This window comes from Rhinichthys klamathensis, unplaced genomic scaffold, assembly GCF_029890125.1.
Source record: "Rhinichthys klamathensis goyatoka isolate OS25496 unplaced genomic scaffold, OSU_Roscu_1.1 h1tg000111l_1, whole genome shotgun sequence".
Classification (NCBI taxonomy): Eukaryota; Metazoa; Chordata; class Actinopteri; order Cypriniformes; family Leuciscidae; genus Rhinichthys; species Rhinichthys klamathensis.
In genome coordinates, this window is record NW_026606649.1 from 11,472,616 (window position 1) to 11,497,500 (window position 24,885).

Sequence of the window (24,885 nt, forward strand, 5' to 3'; positions counted from 1 at the left end):
GAAAACACAATTTCAATTTTCCTTCTTTAAATTTTCATTTTAATTCAATGTTACTTGCCGTTTCTTTGTAATCAATTGTGAAATTTACTAGCAATTTTGGGAGTGAAAATTGCTTAAAAGTAAATCCTACACCATTTTTTTTTTCTCATTGTATAGTGTGTTGTGACTGTGAGGGATGAATGGCTAGATCCAGGCAAAAGTCATGAGAGCAGGCAGCACCTGTGACTGACTGATTACCCTGTCAGTGTGATAATGTCCACCTATCATGTTTGCATCGGCCTGAATGCATCAAACTGGTGGAAAAGGATGGACTAATTACTTAGTAAACAGCTCTCACACACTCTAGATAGCACCATTTTTGCTCACATCCAAATCCAAATGGATTTGAAATGATAATCTGAGAGTGAGCCGTTTTTTTAGCAAGCACTCAATTAAATTGAATCTGCACCCCCTGTCTGCGACCTTCATTACATCGCCAGTGTTTACCGAGGATTTAATGGTCAGAGAAGAAGGTGACTATAAATAATACACAAGCAACTGCCAGTAGTAACAAATAAAAGATAACTGATACAGTATATGCTTGGCATTGTTGTAGATATTGTTTTTAAAGCACTTTATAAATGTTTAAAAATCTTTTTTAAGAGAGCTTTTGGCTTGATTTAATAAATAGTATGATCATTTACAATACATTTCAAAAGTTTGGTGTTAGTAAGACTGTGAAAGATGTTCACTAAGGCTGCATTTTGATCACACATATTTTGAAATATTATTAAAATTTTAAATAACTGTTTTCTATTTGAATGTATTTTAAAATGTTATTTATTCCTGTGATAGCAAAGCTGAATTTTCAGCATCATTACTCCAGTCTTCAGTAGCACATTATCCTTCAGAAATCATTCTATTATGCTGATTTGCTGCTCAAGAACCATTTATTATCAATGTTACTGTCACTTTTGACCAGTGAGGTGTCCTTGCTGAATAAAAGTGTTAATTTCTTTTTTCTTTGTTTTAATCTTACTGACTCCAATTTTTTTTTTACTGCATAATGACATTTTTTATCTTGACATACAACTCATCATTAGAAATGTCCATTTTGACCTCAGTTTATTAGACCTATTTTTATAACGCAATGCTAATCGACATAGCCTATCACAGAATACTATAAAATAATATTTTCTCTCATTCTATGAAAAGAAGCCACATCAGGTCACAGAAAGAAGTTGTTTCAAAAACTCGACAGATCAAAAACAAGGTATTGATCTCATAAATTGACGTTTTTACGCTATGCTAAGCTGACATGCTAGTGAGTCCTTAATGTGCTACTGTTTTTATACTAACAAACGCAACTGTCAGGGGCATCTGATTGACATAAACTGTACGCTCTTATTACTGTACAGTGCAGTGGTTATTTCAGCTAACAGTTTGCTTTGTACATTCAGTTTCACAGCATTTATATAAAGAGGGCAAAATCTCATACATTTTAGACACTTACGTTATGCGCTTGCTCCGTCTATCTATGCAATAAATGCACGTTTTTGAATGAGCGGGGCTATACTATGGGGTCAGAATTGTTGCATTATTCCAAATAAATAGATTTAGATTCACAAACAAGTGTAAAGAGATTCACAAAAATTTATCAAATTCACAAATAAATTGATTAAGATCCACAAATAAATGTAAAGAGTTTCACAAAAAATTCACAAATAAAAAAAATTATATTTACAAATGTGTTTTGACACAAACACAACTCTGCCTGGCATTTATTTGTGAAGCGCTTTCTGTGCATTTGTAAATCACTGCACGCATTTGTGAATCTCTTCTTGTGCATTTGTAAATCCCCTCACGCATCTGGGGATTTTGAAACACTTCTAGCGTCGACGTGCAGACAAATCCACAAATAAGTGGACTCCACCCACCGTTTCCTCAAGCCAATCAGATAACGGCCACATTGAGCTGACCAATCGTAGCTCGTTCTCGCTACAACCAATCACGTTAGGCTTTACAAATAGGGTGGTCTTGCCCTGAAATAACTTTGCTCATTCATCTGCATTGGCTCAAATAGGAAGTGTAAGGCTAAGGCCCATAATATTGCTTCAGTAAAATATGTTTAAAATTTGGAATTCGTTATTTAGACCATTCGACTCTGTATCAAGCCAAGACATTTTTTATGAGCTTTTGAAAATGCCAGAGAAACATCTCTGTTATGGGAACAACCGTTATGGAAGCGTCATGTTATTCATGATAAAACAGAAAAGCATCAATAAGTTGGTGACTAATTAATAACTGGATTCAATCTCGTGATGAATACACGAGTTTGAGTAATATAGGTGATTTTACTGTGTCACAACAGCTTTTCCCACTTCTTCAGTCAAGTTTTAAATACGCAGCAGGTCCGTGGATCTAATGATCTAATGATCCATAGAGCATGAAATATGTATCATGCATTTAAAAGTGAAATGCCCAGCAGACAAGCGATTTGTATTTATTTATCAGTTAAAACACTTGATCACACAATTAATATTTCATATGAATCAGACTTAATAATATTTTATTGTAAAAGTTACTAGCTAAAAGTTACTATTTTTTCAGCATTACATTATCCACTCAAACTCCAGTTCATGCTGTTACATCTTCAATTATGGTCATTTGGGCTGATATTTGGTATTCTACATAATATTTATGTCCTATAGCTAGCTATTTGTCACCACGATTGTGCTTTAAAAGACAAAATCATCCGTTTTGTCATTTCTTATATCGTGTCTGTCTACCCCGTGCAAGGCTGTCTACGTGTAGTAGCCCCTACTTCAGAAGAAGAACGGGCATCCGTTTACTATCAATGAATCATCGTGTCGCGCTGCGCCACGTCAACGTCCAGTGTAGGCTATACATTATCACGAATTATGCATGTAGCCAGCACTAGTCAATTAGGAAGATTATAGACACGTCATATATCTGCAGATAAGAAAACAGATGTCATGGGCAAAATGTATTAACATTGCAAATATTTTAGTTCTCTTACGAGAGGTTCTCTCGTATTGCGTAAGCTAGCTTACGCTACGGGAAAGATTCATCTTTTCTGAGAAATTGAAGCCAAAAATTATCCTATAATTTTGTATCTATTGTCAACGCAGTTCAGCTGCAGCAGAGCATGAGCAGGCTAGCTAGCAGCTCATTGGCTCGCTCACAGGGAACTGCTTAAGCCTATGAGGAGACACGAATGAACTCTCGGCCAATGAGAGTCTGACCTGCTCTCATTGCATCAGAGCCCGCCGAAACGGGCGTGGTCAGAGAGTATAAATTCGCCTCTCAGGCTGTAAATTCCGATTTTCATCTCTTCAGCGAGGCTACACGCATCTGCTGATCCTGAGAGAAGCCGCCGTCGTAGAAAAGGCACCTTCTAGCGAGCATCTGGGAGACTGAGGAAGCCGGCCGTCTTCGCCACCTTCAGCCGTCCTGCAAGCTAGCGCCATCCGACGGATTCATATCCTTTAATCAAAAGCTTCTTGTTTTATGTGTGTGTGTATCTAAAAGAGCCGAGCGTCTTTGTAAAGATGTCTCGTTTTTCCTCCTGCGGTTCTTGCCGTGCTCCCCTCGAGACTGGAGACCGCCACGTCATCTGCGCTCTCTGCCTCGGATTGGAGCACGCCGAGCTCGCCCTCGCCGATGGCGGCTGCAATCTCTGCGAGGAGATGCCGTTATCGACCCTGCGGGCTCGACTTCAGTCCACAAAAGCTGCTTCCGCGCCGCCTTCGACTTCGCCGCGTAAGAAGAAACGCCGCTCGCAAAGGCCGCCGGAACCCCAGCCAGAAGCGTTCATCCCGCCGGAGCCTGTCGCCTCCCGCTCTCCTTCTCCGCCGCTTCCGGACATACAGTTGCCGCCGAGTGGCCGCTCTGTCGCCTCCGACGACGCCGCGGACATCAAGGAGACATGTTCGCTTCTCGCTTCAGACAGTGAGGATTGGTCCGGTTCTCACGCCTCTTCGGCCCGAGAATCCTCTAGGACCTGCGCTGGAATTGAGGAGGAATTAGTGCGCCTCCTCTCACAGGCCGTAGAACGCCTCGGGCTCGATTGGTCTCCTCCCCCCGAGCAGACCATCAACCGCATGGACGGCAGCTATTTCCGCCAGCACTCGACTCCCGTCACTAAACGGGCCGCGCCCTTCTTGCCCGAACTGCACGCGGACCTCACAATGTCCTGGAATGCCCCGCTCTCTGCCAGAACTCGCTCCGACTCTTCCGCCCCGCTTCGCGTTGTGGACGGAGCCGCAGAAAAGGGCTATCTTTCCATTCCCCCTGTAGAGGACCTGGTCGCCGCACATCTGTGCCCGCCCTCCACGAGATGGCGCTCATCACCTGTGCTTCCTTCTAAAGCCTGCAGAGTGACTTCGAGCTTCCACGCGCGCGCTTACTCAGCCGCCGGCCAAGCAGCCTCTGCACTTCACTCCATGACCGTCCTCCAGATTCTACAGGGTGATTTACTGCGTGAGTGGGACGAGAGCGGAAAAAATCCCCCATCAGTCGCGGATTTGAGGAGCGCTACGGACATTGCCCTTCGCGCTACAAAGTCTGCTGCTCAAGCCCTGGGGAAATGTATGGCCGCCATTTGTGTGTCTGAAAGACATTTGTGGCTCACGCTCGCCGACATGGGAGATTCCGAGCGCGCCGCTTTTCTCAACGCCCCGCTCTCTCCGTCCGGCCTCTTCGGATCTGCTGTCACGGGTATCGTTGACCGTTTCTCCGAAGTGCAGAAAGCCTCCCAGGCCATGAATCTTTTTCTGCCTCGTCGCGCTAGCTCCTCTGCAGGCCGCTCACGTGACCAGCCTCCTGCACGAGCCCCACCCCAGCGCCCAGCTCAGCACAGTCAGACTTCTCAGCGACGCCAGGGCGGCCGCCCTCGTTCTCGCTCCGACAGCCGCCACAGACCGCCGCCTCCCCGTGGGCCTCGGTCCAGGATCACGCTGAAACCCGATCACTCTAAGTCTGCCTAGCACAGCTGAGAAAAAGACGGCGCTCTCCCGCCGAGGCCGGACCGCCGTCAAAGTTTCGCCCTCTGTTGGTCCCCGCTCACGCGGCTACTACAGCAGTGTACCCCGCCATTACCAAGCCGGTTCCCTTTCCCGCTTGCATGAGCACAAACGCCGTTTTCACGGCGACCCAGAGAAATCTCAAAAAGAGCATAAAAGCCTCACGTGTAGAAAATGTGCCCACAACACTGTGTTCACTCATACACAAAAGCATTTCAGTTCCCGTGTGTCTCACAGAGCCCACTCTCATAAAGCGGTTCCTACCCGCTCGAGTGTCAGAGTACATAAGCGCGCCCACGAGCCCGCTCACGCGCTTTCTGCCGCGCATTCACGGTCACCATGTGCTGATCCGTTCGGACAATATGGCTGTGGTCTCCTATCTAAACCGTCAGGGCGGTGTCAGATCCAGAATTCTCTTCCGGCTGACAGAACGCATCCTAGTTTGGTCCCAGTGTCACCTGCTCTCGCTCAGAGCGACGCACGTGCCGGGCCATCTGAACGACGGTCCAGACAGTCTGTCCAGGAACCCCATTCCCCCTGGCGAATGGTCCCTGCACACTCTTACAGTCCAAAAGCTGTGGCGAATATTCGGCAGAACAGAGGTGGACCTCTTCGCCTCAGAAGAAAACACCCACTGCCCAATATTTTTCTCAAAACGCGAGGACGCGCTAGCCCAGACCTGGCCCAGCCGCCCGCTTTATGCATTCCCTCCGGTGTCTCTGCTACCACAGGTGCTTCAGAGAATCAGGGAAACACGCCACTCGGTGCTCCTCATAGCCCCGCGTTGGGAAGGTCAGACTTGGTTTCCGGAGCTCACTCAGCTGTCACAGACAGCCCCGTGGCCCATTCCAGTCAGAACAGATCTCCTCTCCCAAGCTCGCGGCACGATCTGGCATCCCCACCCAGAGCGCTGGGCGCTTCATGCGTGGGTGATCAACGACTACCCGTTGCTTTGCCAGAAGGAGTGTTAAACACGATCATGCAGGCTAGAGCGGCTTCTACTAGAAGGCTCTATGCGTCTAAATGGTCTGTGTTCTCTAAGTGGTGCACCGACAGAAACTTGGACCCACGATCATGCGAGGTTCCTTCCTTGCTAGTTTTTCTCCAAGAGATGCTGGATAAGGGCAGGTCCCCTTCCACTCTCAAGGTGTATGTGGCAGCCGTCGCAGCGTTCGCTGAACCCCGGCGCGGCCAGTCACTGGGCAAAGATGGCTTAGTCATCCGCTTCCTCAGGGGAGCTAGAAGGATGAACCGGAGCTATGAGTTCTCGAAGCTATGAAAGCCCCCCCATTCGAACCGTTAAACACCGTGGAGCTCAAATACCTTTCGCTCAAGACTATCTTCCTGCTCGCGCTCGCGTCAGTGAAGCGTGTGGGGGACCTTCACGCGCTGTCCAGCAGCGCTTCCTGTCTGGAGTTTGGGCCCAATGACTCCTTAGTCGTTCTCAAACCTAGACATGGTTATGTCCCAAAAGCGATTGGTACCCCATTCAGGGCACAAGTTATTTCTCTATCGGCTCTGCCTGCATCCGATAGCGAATCTGACTCTAATCTCCTGTGTCCGGTCAGGGCCCTGAGATTATACTTTACTCGCACTGCTCCGGTCAGACGAGCTGAGCAGCTTTTTGTTTCGTTCGGTGGGCGCACCAAAGGGTTGGCCACCTCGAAACAGACTCTGTCCAGATGTATAGTCAATGCCATTGCAGCCGCATACGCGTCAAAAGACCTGCCATGCCCTCTGGGCATCAGGGCCCATTCCACTAGAGGCATGGCCTCATCGTGGGCTTGGTCCAGCGGAATTTCCATTCATGATATTTGTGTGGCAGCGGGATGGGCTTCCCCCTCCACCTTTATCAGATTTTACAATCTGGAAGTTCCCGCCTTGCAGGCTAAACTACTAGCAGTCTAGTATGTTACAGCTCTTCTGGTTGAGCTGCACTATAGGGAGTTATTCACGCAGACCGGTCTCGTTCTGTCCCTCCTTATCATGTGCTTATGTACTTCACAAATCCCCGGCCCGCTCCGCTGGCCTTTGTCTCATGTACATATTTTATTCCCACTCATAAGGGTTCCCCGGGGTCCCAATGAGAGCAGGTCAGACTCTCATTGGCCGAGAGTTCATTCGTGTCTCCTCATAGGCTTAAGCAGTTCCCTGTGAGCGAGCCAATGAGCTGCTAGCTAGCCTGCTCATGCAGCTGAACTGCGTTGACAATAGATACAAAATTATAGGATAATTTTTGGCTTCAATTTCTCAGAAAAGATGAATCTTTCCCGTAGCGTAAGCTAGCTTACGCAATACTCGTTCCCTCATCTAGAGAGAACCGAGGTTACGTTAGGTAACCGATTCGTTTTACATTATTGAAACTGCTACGGCAGCAGGGAAGATAATGGGCTATTTGCTTTTGACGCGCTGTGTCGTGCCGCTTGAGTCCGCTTGATGATCATGATTTGTGTGTAATCCTGAGTTTATCCTGATGGAAATATAAAGAAGCCTTAAACTCCTACAATCTTTTGAAAACAGGGTGTTTTAACCACACAAACAGCTCAATTTGAATGAAGCGCCCATAGATTACAGCTCCATTTCAAGGGTGCAAATATCTTCAAAATGAATCCGATTCAGTTCCCAGCCCGAGTGTAAATCCTAACGTGATTGGTTGTAGCGAGAACGTGCTACGATTGGTCAGCTCAATGTGGCCGTTATCTGATTGGCTTGAGGAAACGGTGGGTGGAGTCCACTTATTTGTGGATTTGTCTGCACGTCGACGCTAGAAGTGTTTATAATCCACAGATGCGTGAGGGGATTTACAAATGCACAAGAAGCAATTTACAAATGCGTGCAGTGATTTACAAATGCACAGACTGCGGTTCACAAGTAAAAGCCAGGCAGAGTTGTGTTTGTGACATAGAACACATTTGTAATTATTATTATTTTTTTGCAAATCTCATTTTATTTATTTGTGAGTTTTATGCATTTTTGTGGAACTCTTTACATTTATTTGTGGAACTTAATCTATTTATTTGTGAATTTGATACATTTGTTTGTGAATTTCAATCTATTTATTTGGAATAATGCAACAATTCTAACCCCATACTATGCTAGCTGCACAGGTATTGTCAATGGTATGATCCATTACAAGGGTGGCCAAAATTACAATCAGAAGCATAACTCACTTACATTAAATGAAAATGTAGAAATGTTAGCCATACTGATTCAACACACACTTAAACGGCAGTGAGCGACAAAACGCGTTTCAACCCTTTATCGCATGTGCTTGGGCTTTTGAAAAGTGCCGGGTCAAAAGCCAGCTCACCCGTTGCTCCGGCGGCCTTGGATTTGGGACTAAACAATATGGATGTTTGGGAAACCTGTTCGTTATATTTGTCTCTGTTTTGACTTTTAGGTGTCGTATATGGCTATAAGGGTTTGCTGCTGCTTCTGGGTATTTTTCTGGCTTATGAAACCAAATCTGTGTCCACTGAAAAAATAAACGATCATCGGGCTGTTGGGATGGCCATCTACAATGTCTCGGTGAGTCTGTTCATCTTTTCAAACTTTTCAAACATCCCTGTAGAAATTTTAAGGATCGCTTCCCTTGTATGACATTTGAAATGTCAGTTGTCACCCAAAATATTGTCCAATTAAAAGGTAGAACCGTTCAGCTGACGTGACTGAAATAGCACCACAGAGGGTTTTTTTTTTTCCTTTCGTTGCTCAAGTTTAGTTGGGAGTTGGCGTGTGAATTGGACGCAGCATCCTTCTGGAGCTGTTGGGTGTCACAACACAATCATAAGCAGGAAGAACATGCCTGGAGCATTTCAGTGTGGCTCTGCTAGATTTGATGGAAGTGAAGTGTCTGAGCCTGCCATCTCGAATGCTGTCCAGGGACGCAGAGCTTTCCAGAGGACAGGGAAAGGGAGGGAAAAGAGCTTCCCCTCATCATCGGGAATAAGCTTGCATGTCAGTTTGACGGGACTGGAGCTCTAAAGTAGTTAGAAAACTCAAGTAAAGTGGTCCCACAGTAATGTTGAAAGTTGTTTGTTTTTGCCCATCTCATCTGTTCCACTTTAGCGTTTCAGTGCGGCCCTAAGGCTCGCGAGTCACGAAAGAAGCACGTACCATGCTGATAACACCCTCAATATTGAGGGTAAATAAATACATGGGAATCTCTTTTCATTTACCATAAAGACTTCTGGTCTGTTTTCTATGGCGAAGGCTGATTGGAAATGAAGCACAAAGCTTTTGTCAATCAGCTATTTCATTGTAGGCTTTTAATTTGAAGCAGTGTGTTTCTCTCCATCTCGGCCTCCAAGGATTACCCATTATACACTGAACCCAATTTAGGCTCAAATTGAGGGAGAGACTGTAGATCAGCAAGGGGCCAAATTTTGCATTTTAATCTTTTCTCTCTCTCTTTTTTTCCAAGTCGCAGGCTGACTCCTGGCCCTTAGCGAATGCCCATTCTGCTAAAGAAATGATTTCAGATGCCATCTGTCATGTCATTACAAACTCCATCACTTTTTAGAATTTCAGCTGCTTGGAGGACAACAATAAAGACAATAAGAGCTCACCTCTTTCACAGGAAACTGATAATACTTATTAAACTCACATTTTGACTTGTTTGACTCCCAAATCAAGAAATCGAATGTACAATAGAGTTATATATATATATTTACAAGATAGCTGTTATGGTGCTTTTATGGTATTTATTTTCCTTCTTTTTGGATTTTGACAGTTGTGATCACTATTAACTGTCATTATATGGAAAAGATCTGCAGAGATTCTTTTCCACAAAATAAATTATAGTCAAATGGATTTGAAACGACATGAGGATGAATAAATACTGACATACTGTAAATTGTGTCATCATTTACTCACCCTTATGTTGTTCCAAAGCCATATCACCGTGTCCTAACCATACGCGATGCAATAAGATTCCAGCGACAAGCAATTTGTCTGTCCACACCAGATGCGACAAAACTACAAGACACAACAAATCAATCAAAAATCACAGCCAATTGGAATAGTGTGTGGACGAATTCTCTCTGCAAGCACACTGCATTCGCAATGAAATGGATAAATAAATAATCAAATTCATAAATATTACACTATTTTAACATCATTAAATACATACTCAGTGACTGAAATAAACTTTGTCATAGGATACACTTGTTTGTTCAAACTGAGTTGACAGTTTGAATGTTCTTATTTCCATTAATTTATTTTCAAGATCTGAGGTTATTTATCCATTGTCACCTTCAGTTTGGCTATAAATGTCACGCAAAAGGATTTTCAAACTCAAATTAGATGCTTTTAACATTAAATAAAGCACATAATCAATACCTGAGATTATCATTGTTGTTGTTCCAGCCGCAATGTTGTAGAAATAGAAACCATTTCTAAAATAGAATCCCCTGTGGCGTATCACCATCAATAAACAAAAACTCTGAACATGGAAAAGATACCTTTTATCGCGTGTCAATGTGTCGTGTCATGTCTTGTTAGGTCATGGTGCATTGCTTCTATCCTCCTGTGGAACACGAAACAAGATATTTTGAAGAATGCCCTGGTTGTTCTTTTCCATTTAATGACAGTGAATGAGGATTCACTACATTATTTAGCATGGCTGTGCATTTTAAACTAAAACCATACTGATTTTGTTGCATCATTAATGCTCTGCCGTGGTGTGATTCAAGTGTGAAGGCTGCTGGCTACTGCTGTTACTCCAGCTATAAACTGCTTCGATTTATAGAGACTGCTTTGCACTTTTTGCCCTGTCCAAATAACTAATGACCCTGCAAAAAAAGATCACCTCTGTTGATGCCAGGCAACATTTTCTTTTTGCTAGCCTGGATGAGATTTTACTTGTTGTGTGAGAAACGACTGACTGGTGATCAATATTTATTGATTCACTTCTTTCTCTCTTGGTTTCTGTTCTCCACTCCTATGCCTTCAAAAGAAGTATTTTTTTCCACATTTTGTTATATGAACGTGACATTAAAAAGGTTCTTGTAAACATATTATAATTCCTTCATCATTTATTGTTGCTACATTTCAGAAGTCTTTTATGAAAATATTGCTAAATGTTGGCCCACACCCACACTTTCCATCATAAATAATGAAAATCAATTATTAAAAAAACAATTCTTACATGTTATGCTATTCGAAACAAAGAGTCATTCCCCATTTCAATATTTATTGTGTAAAAAATGTAAATAAGGAAAATTTCCAATCATAACATTTAGTCAAATTATGCAAAAAGTGTACAAATATTACTTGTATTTAGATAATATCGAATGCTAGCTACTGTATGAAATTAGCCTTAACAAGACAAAGGACTGTGCCATTTTATTATAAACGTATTTATACCTGTCATTCTGTCATTATGTAAGAATTTGGGACATTTGTTGGCTCAGAAACATAATTCAGAAAAAAATTAGAGAACCCTCTTGTGATGCATGTATATCCACTGATAGACCAGTGTTCCCTTTCGGTGTCACTTCGAGTTACGTCGAATGACGACGAATGGGGTTCGCTTAGAAGCCTCTCATCTTCGAAAGAAATAAAACGAGCCAATGGCAAGGAAATGCCATGGGTCTGCGGAATTTGCATGGCGTAACTCCGCCCCACCGCGTGGGTATAAAAAGAGAACGCTGGCAATATGCAGATATGTTTTCGCTTCGGAGCCAAGAAGTTCTCTTCACTCCTGCAGCCTATTCTCTGACTATCTTCGAGAATCTTCTAGACGAGCAGCTTCCAGTCGGTGTTGGTGTGATGGCGAGATCCAGCGAGTTTCTCATTCCTGCCTGCTGAACTGAACAGCGTGTGTGTTTCTCCCTGGGCGCTTCAGCACTGCTGCGAGCTTTTCTCTCACAAAAAGAGCGTGCACGCGGCACGTCTTTCTAAAGACGATCTGCCCGTGTATTTCTGAGTGCGGTATTCTGATAGATTCAGCTGATGGGCACGAGCGCTGTTTTGACGTGTTTGGGCTTCAATCACGTTCAGACAGCGTTTGTGGATGCGTCACGTTCTCTCCAGCGGTAACATGACCATCGCAATGTAACGGTCGAGACTCGATGAGCTCAATAGAGCGAGAGTCCCCTCATCCACACCCCGATCTATTTTCTCCACGCGAGATAATACTTCGGCTGGTGGCCAGGGTGACCTAAGACGGCAGGTCTGGAACTAAACCGACGAAATATCCTCGGTCCACACCCCGTCTTTCACATTGCAACCCGCGTGGTTCTGAATGAGTCGCGCGATCTCATTCGGTCCCCCGGCTGATGAAATCATGTATATCGCCGCATCACAAGGTGAGCTGGAGTCCTCTGGAGGTGATGGCTCGTCTGTGCTGCCACCCTCGGGTGCGCTAGCATAACGAGTCTGACATCTATGCTTTCCCGGGCCGCCGCGAGTATCGGGCTTGTGTGGAACCATCCGCCATGTCCCGAGCACTTAAGGCTGATGATTGGTTTTTGGAGGAGGCGAACCCAAATCCTTTCTACCCGGGCGTGCATGAAGAGGTCATGAGATCGTGGGAGTCTCCTTTGACTTTTCGCGACTTCTCAGCGGCCTCTTCCGCCTTCTCTGCCCTCGCAGAGGCCGCGCCCAAGGGTATACTGGGGTTCCCCCCGTGGAGTGTTCTGTGGCAACACATCTGTGTCCCACAGCGCCTCCACCTGGCGTGGCGACCCTAAGCATCCCTCCAATGCCTGTAGGTTTTCTGTCTACTCCGGTGGCAGAGACCTATAGAGCTGCGGGGCAGGCTGTCGCCTCACTGCATGTTATTGCCATCCTTCTGGGTGCTCAATGACATGCACGAGGGTAGGGTTGATTCAGGGCTCATTCAAAAGCTCCCTGCCGTCACCGACCTTGCTCTACGAGCGACGAAGGTAACCGCACGCTCCCTGAGTCAGGTGATGTCCACATGTTTGGTCAGACATCTCTGGCTTAACCTGGTGATATGCGCGATATGCTTCCTCAACTCCCCCATATCCCAGGCTGGCCTCTTTGGCGGTGCGGTCGAGGACTCTGCCCAACAGTTCTCGGCTGCCCAGAAGCAGACTGAGGCTACCAAACATGTTCTGACCCCGCGGCCAGCTGCTGCCACCCAGCCGCCGGCTCAGACGGGGGAACGACTCAGTCCACTTGCCGCCGAATGCGCCCTCCTGCCCGTACCAGCCCCGCAGCCTGCTGAACGCCGGGCGATGCGGCGCTCCCGTTACGGGCAGCTCAGACGTGGGTTGCAGTTCTTTCAGGAAGTGGTTGCAGGGCCACTCCTTCCCCCGGTGGAGGGTCAGGGGAGAATCTCTTCTCCAAAGAGCTGCATCCCATCTCTGAGCCCCCAGAGGGCGTGGATGGCAGTGCGCGCCGCTTACAAGCCTCGACACTCTCGTCCCCCTCTGTCACAGAGTTCTCGGATGACAGTGTGCGCCGCCCACGGGCCTCGCCACTCTCGTCCCCCTCTGTCACCAGACCCCTGGCAGAGCCGGCCCCCGTGGAACGCTGGTCCTTCCCTGGCCTCCTCTGTCAGGACGCGGCTAATGACAGTGCCCCTGCACCGGGCCGCTATGCCACCCATGTCTGAGCTGGTCATTCCGCCTCGCTGCACCATTGAGGGGACGTCTGTGGTTCGCATGACCCTGCTGGTACAGTCCTTGGGAGCCTGGCTAGAGCTTCCCAACCTGTCCCGCTGGGTCAGGCAAACCATCAGGCTCGGCTATGCGATTCAGTTTGCACGGTCTCCTCCCCGCTTCAGGGGAGTCCGCTTCACTATGGTCGGTGGCAATGCCCCTGTCATGAGAGCGGAGGTCGCCACCCTACTGGCGAAGGGTGCGATCGAGACTGTCCCTCCAGCCGAAATGAGGTCCGGCTTCTACAGCCCCTACTTCATTGTCCCGAAGAAATCCGGTGGGTTACGGCCAATCCTGGACCTGCGCGTCCTGAACCGCTCCCTTCACAGGCTGCCGTTCAAGATGCTCACAGCCAAACGCATTTTTGAATGTGTGCGGCCCCAGGATTGGTTTACAGCGATCGACCTGAAGGATGCCTACTTCCATGTCTCCATTCTCCCTCGACACAGACCGTTCCTACGGTTTGCTTTCGAGGGGCAGGCATACCAGTACGCGGTTCTCCCATTCGGGCTAGCCCTGTCTCCTCACGTCTTCACGAAGGTCGTCGAGGCAGCCCTTGTGCCGCTTCGGCAACACGGGGTTCGCATCCTGAACTATCTCGACGACTGACTGATCCTAGCTCACTCTCGAGACCAGGTTTGCGAACACAGGGACCTAGTGCTCCGGCACCTAGCTCGTCTGGGCCTTCGGGTCAACTGGGAAAAGAGCAAACTTTGCCCCGTGCAGAGGATCTCTTTTCTCGGTATGGAAATCGACTCGGTCGCCATGTGCGCGCAGCTTACGAGCGAGAGCGCGTAGTCACTGCTGACTTGCCTGAGACAGTTCGAGGGCAAGAGTGCGGATCCACTGAAACTTTTTCAGAGGCTCCTCGGGCATATGGCATCCGCAGCCACGGCAACGACGCTTGGTTTGCTTCATATGAGGCCGCTTCAGCACTGGCTGCACGATCGAGTCCCGAGATGGGCATGGCAACAATGCACGCTCCGAGTACCAATTACTCCGACCTGCCGTCAGACCTTCACCCCGTGGACGAACCTCAGCTTTCTACGGGCAGGAGTGCCCTTAGACCGAGTTTCCAGGCATGTTGTCGTCTCAACAGATGCCTCCACCATGGGCTGGGGTGCCATGTGCAATGGACATGCTGCCGAGGGCTCCTGGACAGGACCCCAGCGCCTATGGCATGTCAATTGCCTCGAGTTGCTGGCAGTACGTCTCGCTCTGCACCGCTTCCATGCGTTGCTCAAGAACCAGCACGTACTAGTCCGATCAGACAATACTGCGGCAGTAGCGTACATCAACCGACAAGGTGGTCTACGCTCCCGCCGCATGTCACAACCTCCTCTTATGGAGTCAGAAGCATCTGAGGTCGCTTCGAGCCATTTATATCCTGTGAGAACTGTGCAGCCGACGAGCTCTCACGGCTTCAGCCTCTTCCTGGAGAATGGAGACTCCATCCCCAGTCGGTCCAGCTGATTTGGAGTCAGTTCGGGGACGCACTAGGGGTGTCCCCGACTAAGTATTTTCATAGTCGAATCAGATTCGTCAAGTCCTGCCTATAGTCGACTAATAGTCGAATCATGTGTGTGGTGTTGGGGAGGGGAAGGGGCGGGGCGGGGCTTTAACATTTTAAAGCGGCGATGTACAGAACATCACACAAAGATATAGAAGAAAATGTATAAAAACATTTTGGATCAATAAAACTAAGAAATAACATAAATAACTGCAGAAAGGCCACACTGCAGATAGGATTTGCATTTCACATGCAAATCAAATTAAATCGGCTGAATTGCCTGTACGAGCATGCTCTATTAGGCCTACAGCTCAACATCGATGCACTGAAACATAATCAACAATTAAGAACACAATATACATTTGTAATAAATAAAAATACAAAACGAAATAAGTCAGAATTAAGTCACAAGAAGCAGAACAAATGCGCAAAATGCCTAAATTGCAGGGGAACAAATTAAAAACACAAGTCACAAATAGTTCAATTAGATCACCATGAGTGATCAATTAATAAAATAAAAATAAAGAAATTATTAAAATAACGAAAGTATGGCCAGGATTGTCAACTTTGTCTTTTTAACTGCAGAAACAACAATAAACGCAAAACTGGAGCGGCAGTCTTTTTAGCTAAACGTGTTCACAGTATCCAAAAATCAAATTGGAACCGGCTGAAATGTTTTGAAATCACTTGTACCCATACCTGATCGAGAAAACAAAATCCAGTCTTTCACTCGGCCTGTGTCCGTTTGAGTCTTTTCAAATTGTGTGCGCGGATAAAATACATTCTAAAATGCTCAACGTGAAAAACGCTTATAATGGCTTTGTCCTAAAACTGTTATATTAAAAGATCAAATTCTGTACACACCGTATTAATAAAGCATACTATATAGCCTACAGAAAAGCAGATGAGCCCAGAATATGAACGCAACGCGTTTTATTATAGGCTGCGTTAAGCATTTTCCTCCCATAGAAAACCGTTAAAGAAAAAGCTTTACGTGACTTTCTATTGGAGAAACGCGTTGTGTTCATATTCTGGGTTCATCTGCTTATCTGCACATAGAATGGTTTCTTAAGGTGTGTAGCCTACTGTGTACATAAGCACGTAAAAGTGCCATTTAAGCGTTTTAAAAGCTTTTTTCACGTTAAGCGTTTTAGAACGTCCTGAGGAAAACCAACCTGTTAACGTTGGCCGGCAGAAGTGCGATCATGGTTTTCCTGATGCTAAATCCAGCCTTGGAGAATATCCTTTCTGACGGTGTGCATCTTTAGATTTTCTTATCCCAGACATTTTTAAAGATTTAAATCCCTGCCGACAAGACGCTCCTCTGTCGGTCACGGATCGAAAGTGAAACTTAAATCTGTCACGGGGTGTTTGGATTTATTCACGCTGCACGCACGTTAAAAAATATTTATTAAAAGCTTATTTCTTTGCACATTTTTATTGACAGCATTATCATTATAGGCTGTATATTAACGTATTGACAGAAAACCAGTAGTTCTATGTGAAATCAGACATTGAGCACTCATATAGCCAAAATGACATAATCCTCGTTTAATAACACATCTGCGAAGATTCGACCGTGAGATTGGTAGTCGAATCAGGCTCCTCCTATCGAAGCATCGAATCTTCGACTATTCGGGGTCACCCCTAGGACGCACAGGTGGACCTGTTTGCCTCCCACGACTCGTCCCATTGCGACCTGTTTTACTCCCTGACCGAGGGCACACTCAGCACGGATGCACTGGCGCACAGATGGCCGCGGGGCCTCCGCAAGTATGCGTTTCCCCCAGTGAGCCTTCTTGCACAAACCCTGTGCAAGATCAGGGAGGACGAGGAGCAGGTCATCTTGGTTGCGCCTCATTGGCCCAACCGGACGTGGTTTTCCGAACTTGTACTCCTCGCGACAGCACCTCCCTGGTCAATTCCTCTGAGGAAGGACCTCCTTTCTCAGGGACGGGGCACCCTATACAGGGTTTCCCATACATTCATTAATTTGTGGCGGCCCGCCACAATATCAACGCTGACCGCCACGGATTGATTTTCAGATTTTTTAACTATTTAATATGGGTAAAATTTTATTTTATTGTAGAGCTGCGCGCAGCTTGCTCACTCCCTCCCACTCTCACAAACTGACAACGGAGACGCGAATAGCCCCTCCTCTTCGAGCACGATCTGAATCAAAACATGAGCTTGCGTTGGAGGACGGATTGTTGCCGGTGCTTATTCCTCCAGAATCAATCCGGAGTTGAATGGTTAGTATAATGAACACTATAACTCTGAGAAGTTAGTCTATGTTAAATGCTGTCGCGTTTCCATTACAGATTCGCACTTTTTTTCTTTCTAAATATCGATAAAAAACTATTGCGAAATGACGGCGTTTCCATTAAACGATGTTATGCGACTAAAACATCTTTTTTTCCTCTCTCGATCAGTCATTCCAAAAATCATGGCAACGGACGTTGGTTGGTTTATATATAAATCACAGCCACCGCACTAGACATTATTATTATTATTAATGTAAAGAGACGTAGGCCTAAGCGTGTTATCCAAGCATTAATGGCAAGGAAAGACCCTTATACTGTGAGCGGCACATGTGAGGTGTTTTCTCATTTATTTCTGCTCCGAGGTCTTGATTGTGGCATTTCTTTGAGGTTTAGAAGCCAGTATTCCTGTATTTAGTCTTTTATGAATTTAATAAAGAACTCTGTCTCGTATTCTGTCCAAACACACATTTTGGGTATCTATACTTTACTGGAGTAATTATTTTTCAGCCGACTTTTTACTTCTACTCCTTACATTTTCACGCAATTATCTGTAGGCTACTTTCTACTCCTTACATTTTAAAAATAGCCTCGTTACTGCTATTTCATTTCGGCTTGTTTTCATTTCTGCTTGTCATCGTAAAAAAAAAAACTATCCAGATAAATCGCGCCATCCGGATAGAGTGCATTTGATTGTGGTTGGATGAGAAGTATAAACATATACCATTCCGGTTTGTACGCGGTGCATCGCACCTGCAATATTGTTGCCATTAGCTATATCAGAGCTCTCAAGTGTCACGCATTGAGCATCAAGGTCACTCATTTCGGTCTTTTGTATTTCTCTCGCGGAAAAACTGTTTATAATATATTTATGCCGCAGCGCCAAATGTCTCTGGCCGCGCCGCTCTCACTATGGAACCGGCAGGAATCAAGCGTGTCTCCCCTGGAGTTCCGCAGTCAGCCTGCCACTTATCAGCCAATCAAAAAAAGAAAGGGCTACACAATAGCCAATCAGAAAATAGCACTATTGTATCTGTGTAAGATTTAACGCAACAACCAAAGAAAAAAAGCATATCCTGGAATTGTGATTCTGTCACTCCTGCTGCCTGTCTTCAAAACTTGAGAGCCCTGCTATATAATTGAGCATAGTACATACCAGGAAGGTATCAATCAGGATTATGAGTTATTTTGATTTTTGATTTTTTGATTAATCACTTGGATTAATCATTTATTTTGACAGCACTAATGTTTAGTGTATATAGACAAGACAGCCATACAAGGGTATTTGTTACTAAGCCAGCCCTGAGTATACCAATTTTCTTGTCCGTTGCCCTCACAGATTCCTGCAGCTAAGCTTATGTACATTTATATTCCAATAAAGGTTATTGATAACATGCCTCTAAAGTTTGACTTTTTGCACCATTACAATACATATAGGCCCCTGTGGCGCGGCCTAAGCTTTTGTCCTTTATGCACCTTTTGAGTCTCTGCAATCAGTGGAGCTTAAGTTCCTGTCAATTAAGACAGCGCTCCTGGTTGCATTGGCCTCCATTAAGAGGGTGGAGGACCTGCACGCATTTTCTGTAGACGAAGCGTGCCTGGAATTCGGGCTGGCCTTTTCTTACGTGATCCTGAGACCCCGGCCTGGATATGTGCCCAAGGTTCCCACCACTCCCTTCCAGGACCAGTTGGTGAACCTGCAAGCGCGGCATTGCTCTGTCCAGTACGTGCTCTCCGCACCTATGTAGACAGAACGCAGTGTTTCTGGACCTCAGACCAGCTCTTTGCCTGTTATGGTGGGAAGCTGAAGGGAAAGGCTCTCTCCAAGCAAAGGCTGTCTCACTGGATAGTGGACGCCATTGCTTTGGCATACCAGCAGCAAAGTCGACGATGCCCCTTTGGTGTGACAGCACGCTCCACCCGGAGTGTGGCTTCCTCTTGGGCTCTAGCGCATGACGCCTCGCTAACAGACATCTGCAGAGCTGCAGGCTGGGCGACACCCAACACATTCGCCAGATTCTACAATCTGCGAGTGGAGCCAGTATCTTCTCGTGTACTCGCTTCAACCAGCCGGTACTAGGACCCGCTCAGGTGTCTTCGCTTGCTCGCCATTCCACTCCACGGACTGGATACGTGTGATATTCTCCTCAGGTAAGCCTCACAAGCCCTGAGTTCCTCCAGCGCTGTTGACGTCAACTCCAGAGTTATGCCTCTGGCAGCTTTCGCGATTGGCTAGGTGCCGCCATGTGCATGGTTCCCCCTCTGGGTGACCCCCACATGTGTATTTCCACTGTAAGCCTCTCTGAGCATGTGTCTTTCCCTTGGCAAGCCACTCTGCCACCCCTGGGGTTGAAATATTCCACCCTTCGGGCTGGACACCCCAGTGTTCCCCAATATGCACCCCCCTTTCCGGGTCATATGTGTATTCTGTAAGTCCTCCCTTCGGGCAGGCACTAATGCATATTTCCACTGAGATATGCTTCCCAGTGTACCTTGGTATTCATGTGCTAAGTAGGAGTCCTTCGTCCGTGCTATTCTCACGACAGGGAGCTCAGACTTACGTGGAAGACAGCCGAGGTGGCGTGATTGGACTGGGAACCCCATTCGTCGTCATTCGACGTAACTCGAAGTGACAACGGAAGGGAACGTCTCGGTTACGGATGTAACCCTCGTTCCCTGAGTACGAACGAGGAACGAGGGTTACATCCGTAACCGAGACGTTATTATTACTATATTACAGTGTTTATTCATAATTTAAATTAGCTTTTTTATATTTTCACTTTAATTTTAGTATACATTTTTGTCATTTTGTTATATGCTTTGTTATTTGTTATCCTTGTTATTAGCTTTTTTTAATATTTCTGTTTTGCTTTCATTTGTTTTTATTTCAGTTTTAGTTGTAGTGATTTTAGTACTTCAATTTAAACTTATTTTATTTTATTCAAGTTAGTTGTCAAAACAGCACATGTAGTTTTTTATATTTAACATGTAATATTTTATTTGATTTCAGCTTTATTGTCATTAACGAAAACTATTTTTAAGAATTGTAGTTTTAGTGAACGATAATAACATTGTCTTGGACTTTGACAGAAGACTATGGAAGCTTGTTTCCGCCACAGAATAAAAAATAAAAAAGGTAATTGCGACTTTTTATCTCACAATTCTGACTTGTTTCTCACAATTGCGAGTTTATATCTCTAAAAAGTCAGAATTGCGTGATATAAAGTCGCAAATATCTTTTGAAATGTTTTATTCTGTGGTGGAAACAAGCTTCCAGAGTAGACCAATTAATGTACTGAGAGGGCCCATAGTTAAAAAACACCTGTATATGTAACTGTTTCTCTCTCTTTCAGGTGTTGTGTATGATTACCGCTCCTGTCACCATGATTCTATCGTCTAAGCAGGACGCCTCATTCGCCTTCGCCTCGCTGGCCATCATCTTCTCCGTCTACATAACTCTAGTTGTCCTCTTCGTCCCCAAGGTACAACAGAAGATCATTTTCTCAAAACAAGAAGGAGAGCTAATGTAAATATTGTATTACAGTGATGAATATTAATGCTGGATAACTAGAGCAAAGGAAGGAGTGATCAAAGAGTGGTTACTGTGTGACATATGGATCTCTCTCAGCAGTCTTCTCATGAAATCTTAAAGCGCGCTGAATGATGATGCTATGGAGATGTGGTGTAATCAGTGTCATCGGAGGAAAGGTGTTATTAGACATCTCAAAAGAACAGGAAAGAGAGAAAAGTGAAGACACTGCAATTATACAACAGCCAATAGAAGCAGTTATATACACAAATAAAGGAACCCTTTATTCACGTTATATAGACCTTATGCACCAGAGAAACAAGCGTGCAGCCATCTTTAGAATTTTGTGAATTTTTCGGTAGCTCTGTATATTTCTATGGCATCGCTGTCGAAGAGTAATTAGCAGGTGAAGTGGTTTTACTTTTTGTACAGTAACGAAAGTTATAATGAGCATTGTGATATTTGAAGCGGATGTCATGAGCGGTTCATTCATAAATCCGTAAAATCTTACCTTCATGCTGTGGAATTACAAACCTGGAAGAAAGAACACAACGAGTGCTGAAAGTGCTGCATAAAGGCCTGTACACACCGGGACGAATATCGGCTCGCGTTATTCGTCAGCGTTTTTCAACGCGTTTTTTGTGTTCACACCCAAGCGATTTTCGCTGACGATGAGCCGAGTGAACACGCAAATTCATTCCCTGACATTAGATGGCGCTTAATGTAAAACAGAAATACCCCGGTCCACAAAGTGGCGCTGCGCAACTACGCTTCTGACACTCGCTTGTCACTCAGAAGAAGAGAGCAAGTTTGTCGCGTTTGTCATATAGTTCTTTATTGTCGTTGGTGTCTCTTTATAAAGACACCAACAAGACCAGCAGCTCTACATTCATCTAGCCTTGCATCTTCCTCGTCTTATTTCTTCCCGGCAGAGTGTAGACGCTGTATATCTTCCATCGCCATTACGTATGTGTGCTCAGCAAGACCGTTTTGTGTTTGAGCGCCCCCAAGTTGTGTTTTACTGTAACTTCAGAAGCTCCAGACACGTGAGCAAAAGCGCCAATCTCATTAGTCGGATAGTTTTTGACGCGGCGCATCAAACCAAAAAAACGAACCCGAGGCGTTTTTTAAAAAATGATGCTTTTACGCGTGCCGTTTTACGCGTCGGTGTGCACACTCGCATAGGCGCCCTTTGTTTAGTCACGAGGCGTTAAACGTCGGCGAATAACACGCGCGAAATTCGTCCCGGTGTGAACAGGCCTTAAGGTCTAAACAAGAAAAGTCTCTTAAGTATTTACAGAATTACAAACCTCGAGACCAGTGCTCGTTTTTATACTATTATTTTATTTTTATATTTTCTTGTCTAATGATCTACACATAATCAAGACCCTATGACTCGACGAGTAGTTACATTTTAAAGCTGCCGTCGGCAACATTTTTTTGATCATATTCAGTGAAATCGACACTATAATCCGACAGAACAACATAAATAAAGTGGTTTTAGAAAAAAACCCGAGCCTCTAACTCCACCTGGAGCGTGTTATTTGTTTAGCAAAAATCCACAGCTCCCGGATCATCGGGTCCAATCAGCGCAGGGGGGTGTGAGATCTGACTGTCAATCACAGATCGGGCACACGCCACCACTCGCGCACGTTACAATCACATGCACACGCCGGAAGTTCGCGCAGTAACGAAGAGTGATGGCGGATGTATCTCGCTTTCAAAACACTAACAAATCAAGTAAGCTCATTAGAGTATAAATGACATTAGCAATTGCAATCTATCGGTAGATTAGCCAGCGCAGCATACCTCCAAATACTCCATGGTGTTGATGGATGCTGATGAGACGGGCGCGTTCACAGATAACCTGGTGCGCACGCACTGACGAGCACGAACTCGGTGGGAGGGTGTCCGTTGATAGTGGGGGAGGGGCATGAGAGTTGTAAACATTAAAAATTTTGCCTAAGTCCACTCAATCTGCCAGACTTGCCGACTGCAGCTTTAATCAAACTCATATTTGTTCACTCTTTTTTTACATTAATTATTTTTTATTACTATTATTATTTCTATTGTTGCCTGCTGCTCATCGGTTTGCACTCTATTTTTAATAAATAGTAGGTAGTAGTAGACCGTATTTGTTGTCCAGCTTGCAGTACATTAATATTCTGTCGACATGAATCTGGTCTGTTGTTATACCTAGTGTGGTGTGTGTTTGTGGGTGTAGATGCGGAGGCTTATCACTCGTGGTGAGTGGCAGTCGGACCAGCAGGAGACCATGAAGACCGGCTCATCCACAAACAACAACGATGAGGAGAAATCCCGCCAGCTGGAGAGAGAGAACAAAGAGCTGCAGAAGATCATCCAGGAGGTTCTGTCACATTCAATTTTTCCAGCACACTGTTCGGAATGTCTGATACCAGGATTGAACATATTTCAAAACTGAATTGAGAATGCCTTTTTTATATTTGTTTAGAATTTAGAATTCAGTATAATGTATTCCACTAAGAACCAGGAAATATGATTCCCGGCTGCCTTAATCTAAAAAAGTAAAAATATCGAACAAAATTTTCAATTATATTCTCAGCCTCAGGATTTGAACACTCCTGAGATCTGAAAAAGGGTAATACATATAATGATGTGATAAATTAGATTTTGCGGGTGGAGAATTCAATGAGATCATCAAAATGTTAACATATAAGTACACGGCTTTGAGCAGTAAACGCTCAATAAGTGATATAATAAATAGATTCCAAATTTGACCAGTATTCATTTTATTAAGTGATCTTAAAACAATGTGGAGGATATTTTGTGCTAACTATCAGTGTCGATGCTATTGTTTTTGCAGTAATTAACATAGTGTAATTAGTAACCTTTAGTTGCCATCTGATGTTTTCAGTTTTCATGTAATATTCATATTTGATTCTAATTAAGCTTTATTTCAATTTACAAGAGTTTTTCATTTTAGTTTTAGCTAACAATAACAACACTAAAATGAAATTCCCCATTTGGGTGATTGTGTTGAATTTCTTTGAATTGGAATTTTTTGTAAAATCCTCCTCGTCATGTCATGAGGCCAATCCAATTCAAATTCCGACGTCAAAGAGGCGCTCGTTCTTAAATTCTGAATTTGGCCCTATCCTGTCTGATACAATAGATGTCATGAGAGCTGTGGCAGATTGTCAAGTTTACTTTCAGCTTCCTTTTCTTAGTGGTTTTCAAAACTGCACAGATATGTTTAATATTTTTAGGCCTAGTTTCTAATTTAGTTTCGTGTTTTCATTCCAACAGAAAGAGGAACGTGTATCAGAGCTGAGAAATCAGCTGTCAGAGCGACAGGCCCTGCGCTCCAGAAAACGCCCCACCTCCTCCAATCAGAACCACAGCTCACCTTCCATTCCCACTCCTCTGAATGATCCCAAATCTCTCCGCCCGCCACCAGGATACCCCCTTCCTGCTTCTGACAACCACTCCCTCCCTCCCACCTTTTCCAACTCCTCCACCCTGTACCAGCCCGACGGCAAGATCAACCGCAACAACTGTCACCCTGGACGACTGCAGCTCCTCTACAAGTGAGTCCCGGGACGCTGGAGGAACTGGTACGAAATGCAAGCGGGGACACAGTGAAGTGGAAAGCAGGAAGAAAAATAAGCTACCTTGATTCGCGGGCCACAGTTTTCTCCATCTCGCCCAGCAGGCAGCCTTTGTTTTTCTTTGTTTGTTTCCTTTGTTTCCGACACTGGCTGTGATTCATAGGATGTTATACACAGGAGGCTTGTGAGTCTGGTTTTGATTGCATCACTTGATGTGTCACCATATTTGAAAACCACACATGCTGTGAACCATTACACAGTTCAAATGAGTAACCCTCAGCTGATTTTAACTTCGGAAAATTGTGTACGAAGAATGACATGCTAAAAACATCCTAACAGAA

General features: G+C 45.1%; 1 protein-coding gene across 2 annotated transcripts in view; it reads left to right on the forward strand.

The window, feature by feature from the left end:
• gabbr1b (gamma-aminobutyric acid (GABA) B receptor, 1b) overlaps positions 1 to 24,682 on the forward strand; it is a 145,025-nt gene extending 120,343 nt beyond the window's left edge. For both annotated transcript variants that reach the window (XM_056254479.1, XM_056254480.1), the window contains exons 21-24: positions 8,425 to 8,552; positions 20,779 to 20,907; positions 23,179 to 23,322; positions 24,243 to 24,682. In XM_056254479.1, the coding sequence (XP_056110454.1) occupies positions 8,425 to 8,552; positions 20,779 to 20,907; positions 23,179 to 23,322; positions 24,243 to 24,527 (686 nt within the window). In that variant the 3' untranslated portion in view covers positions 24,528 to 24,682. The remainder of the gene's footprint in view (positions 1 to 8,424; positions 8,553 to 20,778; positions 20,908 to 23,178; positions 23,323 to 24,242) is intronic.
• The last annotated feature ends 203 nt before the right edge of the window (positions 24,683 to 24,885 follow it).